We start from the raw sequence: 4,836 nt of genomic DNA on the forward strand, positions 1-4,836 counted from the left end.
TAGTTATTTATGGAATGTTTGATGTATTTCCTTAATTGTTACATCAATTGTTGGATTGTGTGGTTTAATGCACCGGTATGGGACGGTGGCATTCTAGGGATGGATTAACTTATCAGTTAAGTCCTACCTATTTTATATAAGGGAATGGATTAACTAAAATGTTAAGTCCTACTTATATTTAAGTCAGGTCAGCTAAACAAGTTGAATGACTTATGGAGGATTAATTTATTATATAAGGGAATGGATTAACTAAAATGTTAAGTTCTACTTATATTCAAGTCAGGTCAGCTGAACAAGTTGAATAACTTATGGAGGATTAATTTATACTGGATTGGAGGGTTACTAGATTATATATATATAAGTATGGTGCCATAATATGAGCTTGAGTCTCAGGATTAATGGTTAGGGCACGTATATCGTCAGGGATGTGTAGCTAGATATAGTGTAGTTGTGTACCCTGGTAGGTCTAGGTAGTCATGCCCACTATATGTGCGTTTTGCATGTTGCCTACTATTCAGGTTGAGACAACCCTATAGTCTAGTGAGGTTCTTTTAGTGTGTGTTTATATATATATACGGACTACTAGTTACTGTTGGATTGACTAGGATGTATACATATATCGTATCTCTGCTTGGACTGTAGTAGAGTAGAACTTGTTTGTGGGCCTGACCCACCATTATTTTTCAGGTGTTCGTCAGGAGTAGAGGTTGTTCGTGCTGAGCATGAATCAGTCTGCTTCATTCTTCCGATGCTACATAGGAGTTCCTTTATGATTCAGTTACCTGATTTAGACAGTTATTGCTGTTATTTGTTTAGTTTGGATTTTCTAGGGGTCCACACAGTATGGATTCCCGAGTTGTATTTTGGAGGATCAGTTGTATCAGAAGAGTTTATTAATTAATGAAAATATATTCTGAGGTTTATTATTAGATTATCATTTTAGTTTCTTGTCAGCATTTTATTTATTCTTCTTTATTCTTTTGTACTCTATGTTCGTTTATTACCGATTTGTTTTTGATATCCTCGGGTATTCGGGCGTGGGCCTGGCCAACCCGCATTCGGGAATCCGGGGGTATCACATGTTGGTCGAATGATTGAGTCATAGAGACAGGATCCAAATTTGGATGTCATTCACACATTGATTTCTAGTGGTGAGATAGTGAAAGATTGGACCTTACATGCAGATGGAGGTCTACAGTTCAGAGGTTTGATGGTTGTTCCCGTTAATTGTTGTGAGAATGTTCTACGGGAATTCCATACTTCCAGCTTTGCAGTTCATCCAGGTGGTACCAAGATGTATCACAATTTGAGATGTCAGTATTGGTGGTGGAATAAAGAAAGGTGTAGCATAGTTTGTGGCTAGATGCCTCACTTGTTAGCAGGTGAAGGCCGAGCACCAGAGACCCACTGGTTTATTGCACCCATTACCGGTAGCGCGGTGGAAATGGGAGTTTATTGTAATGGAGTTCCATTGTCTATTGTTCGGATAGGGATGCCAAGTTTACATCGAAGTTTTGGGATGAACTTCACATAGCATTTGGTTTACTGCTACATTTTAGTACGACATTCTATCCACAGACGGACGACCATTCGGAGCGTACCATCTAGATTTTGGAGGACATGCTTCAGGCCTGTGTACTTAACTTAGGTGGTAGTTGGGAGGATATTTGCCATTTATTGAGTTTGCCTACAACAACAGTTATAAGTCGAGCATTGAGATGGTTCTATTTGAGGCGTTGTATGATAGGCCTTGTCAATCTCCTGTTTATTGGACAGAGGTGGGCGAGATAGCCACCTTGGGACCAGACATCATGCTTGATATTACAAAGAAGATCAAGTTGATTAGAAAGAGATTGCTGACATCTCAGAGCCAACAGAAAGGTTATGCAGATAGGCGGAGACGACTATTATCCTTCAAGGTAGGGGACCACGTTTTTCTTCGGGTTACTCCACGGAAAGGATTGTTGAAGTTCGGGAAGAGTAGCAAGTTGTCGCCATGATTTATTGAGCCTTTTGAGATTCTGGAGCTAGTAGAAAAGGTTACCTACAAACTTGCATTGCCACCACAGATGGACAAACTCCATAATGTTTTTTATATGTCGATGCTACGGAAGTATGAGCCGTATCCTTCTTACGTTCTAAGTTGGGTTGATACGGACATGGATGATGATGTTTCCTACGAGGAGGGACTAATTCAGATCCTTGACATACGACCAAAGCTGTTTAGTGACAAAACAATGCCGCTAATGAAGGTTCTATGGAGATATCACGGAGTTGAGGAGGTTACTTGGGAATGAGAACAAGAAGTCCATTTTAAGTACCCGGAATTGTTTTTTGCCCTAGGTATGGAATGATTTCGGGGACAAAATCTCTTTAAATTAGGGAGATTGTGACATTTCTCAATTTTCCATTTTTTGGGCATTTTTCAAAATTTTGGATTTTTGGTCCGGGAGGTCCCGTACCCAGATTTTTCATTATTGGGGCTACTTTTCGGGATCATTACATTTTATATTTTATTAATTGGGATATATCTATGTGGTTGTGTGTTTTATTTTATATATATAGCATGTCTAGGGTATTTATATGCATGGAAGGGCAAGATAGTCAATTGGTGGGTCAAAGTGGACCCCACATTGACCAAGCATTACACAAATAGGCCATATACTTAGATTTTTGGCATTCTTTCTCCTTCATAGCCGAGACCTCCTTTTTCTCTCTAGAATACACTTTTTCTCTCTAAAATCTCAAGATTTAAGCTTTAATTTCATCTATTTCTTATGGGAGTTGAGCTTTACCATAGAAGACAAAGTTAATGAGCTTGATGAAGGCTATGATCGGAGTTGATTCTCAATTGGACCACTTTGAATTTATGAAAATGTGATGGCCCTAATTTTTAGGCCAGCGCGTCTTTTGATGAACCGAACGTGGATCCGATAACGAATCCAGAATGCAGAAGTAAGAAACAAGATAACGGTATCCCAAGGCATAACACACCTCTAACACACTTTGATGACCTTCCATGAGGTCGTGGAACTCAATGAGAATTGACGCGGAAGTAAAAAAATCAGAAATATGACAAATAAGCCCCCAGGGGCAAAATAATCATTTTACATGGAAATGACGTCCCTAGAATGTATATTATTCCCAAGACACATCAATGACTTCCCGTGAAGTCACAGAACTCAAAAGAAGGTAGCGGAAGCGAATTACAAGAAAACCGGACAAAAATAGCCCAAAGGGCAAAATGGTCATTTCTGAAAATATAAAATAGGGTGCTAACAAGCACACCACTGGGAAAACAGCAAAAAATTAATCAAGTTAGACTCAAGAATCACTTGATTCAGAGTCCGGATGGAAGAGAAAAGTCAAAACAATGTTTTGACGTCGCCGCGGCCGTAAATTACCTGGGCAAAATGCTAAAATCGTGTGTCGTTTTGAGGTACTAAACGACGTTTTCTGGAAAAACACGAAGAAGAAACCCCTATCAAAATAATTTTTCCAAGCTGATCATATCAAAAGAAAATTTTATTTTTGATGTGAAATCCCCAAAATGACCTTACAACTAACTTTCTCAAATAGTGCCGATGCGCACAGTAAATTAGATTTGACGCGGTGTTTCCAGGTCTGAGATAACATTTTCTGGAAAAACACGAAGAAGAAAACCTCTCTAAAATTGAGTTTTCTACCCGAATTTGTAAAAGGAAATGAGAAAAACACACTAAAAAATCCCCAAAATGCCCCTAGATCAGAACTAGACAAGAGGGCAAAAAGATGCTACAATAACTATCATCCATATCTGAGATTAAAAATGGGTTATCAAACGAATTTTTATGGAAAAACACAAAAAGAAACCACTCCAGAAATCAAAATTTCTACCCAATGGAGCAAAAGAAAATGAAAAAAACTCACTGTAAAATGTCCAAAATGCCCCTCCATGAAACAGGTCATGGGGGTTAAAAAGCTGCAAAAAATACAAACTGAAAGCTGAACTTTGCGAGGGATTTCCGGTACCAAAATGACATTTTCTGGAAAAACATGAAGAAAAAACCCCCCTTAAAATCACATTTTCTAAGTGACCATGTAAAGATCAGAATTTATTTCTTGAAGGAAAACCCCTAAATGCCCTAAAATTAGATTATGCAATAAAAATGTAAAATGAGTCCATAAGAGGCTCAAATCACGAAGGATGAGCTTTTTCTTGAAAACGATCATGCACGCAAATGTAACCTACCTATTATGATATGCTGTAATGGTCCACGGCTTAAAAATATCGCCGATGCAAAATTCGACCCCCCCACGGCCAAAAAGGCAAAAATGAATTAGAAATGGAAAATTTGAAAACTAAAATTAACAAATGATTTCAAATTACCATTTGGCATTTGGCCACACTTCATGCATATTAAGTAGGTCCTAATGAATGTGTTCGTGCACACTTTGCATCACCCAATTTGGAAATGAACTCTTAAAGGCTCGGATTTTACTATTTTAGCTCAAAATGCAAAGTATGAAACTAAAATGCAAAAATGAAAACAAAATGGTGATTGGCCCTTGGCCACACCTCATACATATTAAATGAATGCTAGATATGAATTTCATACCGGATGCACACTCTGGTGCAAAAATGTCATGCTAAAACCCTAATTTCTCATATATTCTCATTAAAGGCAAGATTTCAACATTTATGAATATACATGAATTTCAAATATGGTTTGGCCCTTGGCCTCATATCATATACATAAAATGAGAATAAAAAAGTATGCTTAGGCACACATTACAAGTTTAGAATCAATATATACACATTTGACAAATAAGGCTACAAATGGCTTTTCAAGCCAA

At 37.8% G+C, this 4,836-nt stretch overlaps 1 protein-coding gene across 1 annotated transcript; it reads left to right on the forward strand.

Annotated features, from left to right (window-relative positions):
• Window positions 1-1,718: 1,718 nt before the first annotated feature.
• LOC132304896 (uncharacterized) lies at window positions 1,719-2,297 on the forward strand. Its single transcript, XM_059802596.1, has 2 exons — window positions 1,719-1,919; window positions 2,070-2,297. Exons 1-2 carry the CDS (start codon window positions 1,719-1,721, stop codon window positions 2,295-2,297), a joined length of 429 nt encoding a protein of 142 aa, XP_059658579.1.
• Window positions 2,298-4,836: the final 2,539 nt, after the last annotated feature.

The sequence above is a fragment of the Cornus florida genome, unplaced genomic scaffold (assembly GCF_030987335.1).
Source record: "Cornus florida cultivar Cherokee Brave unplaced genomic scaffold, ASM3098733v1 CherokeeBrave_3.0.0_Hap2_Chr04, whole genome shotgun sequence".
Classification (NCBI taxonomy): domain Eukaryota; kingdom Viridiplantae; phylum Streptophyta; class Magnoliopsida; order Cornales; family Cornaceae; genus Cornus; species Cornus florida.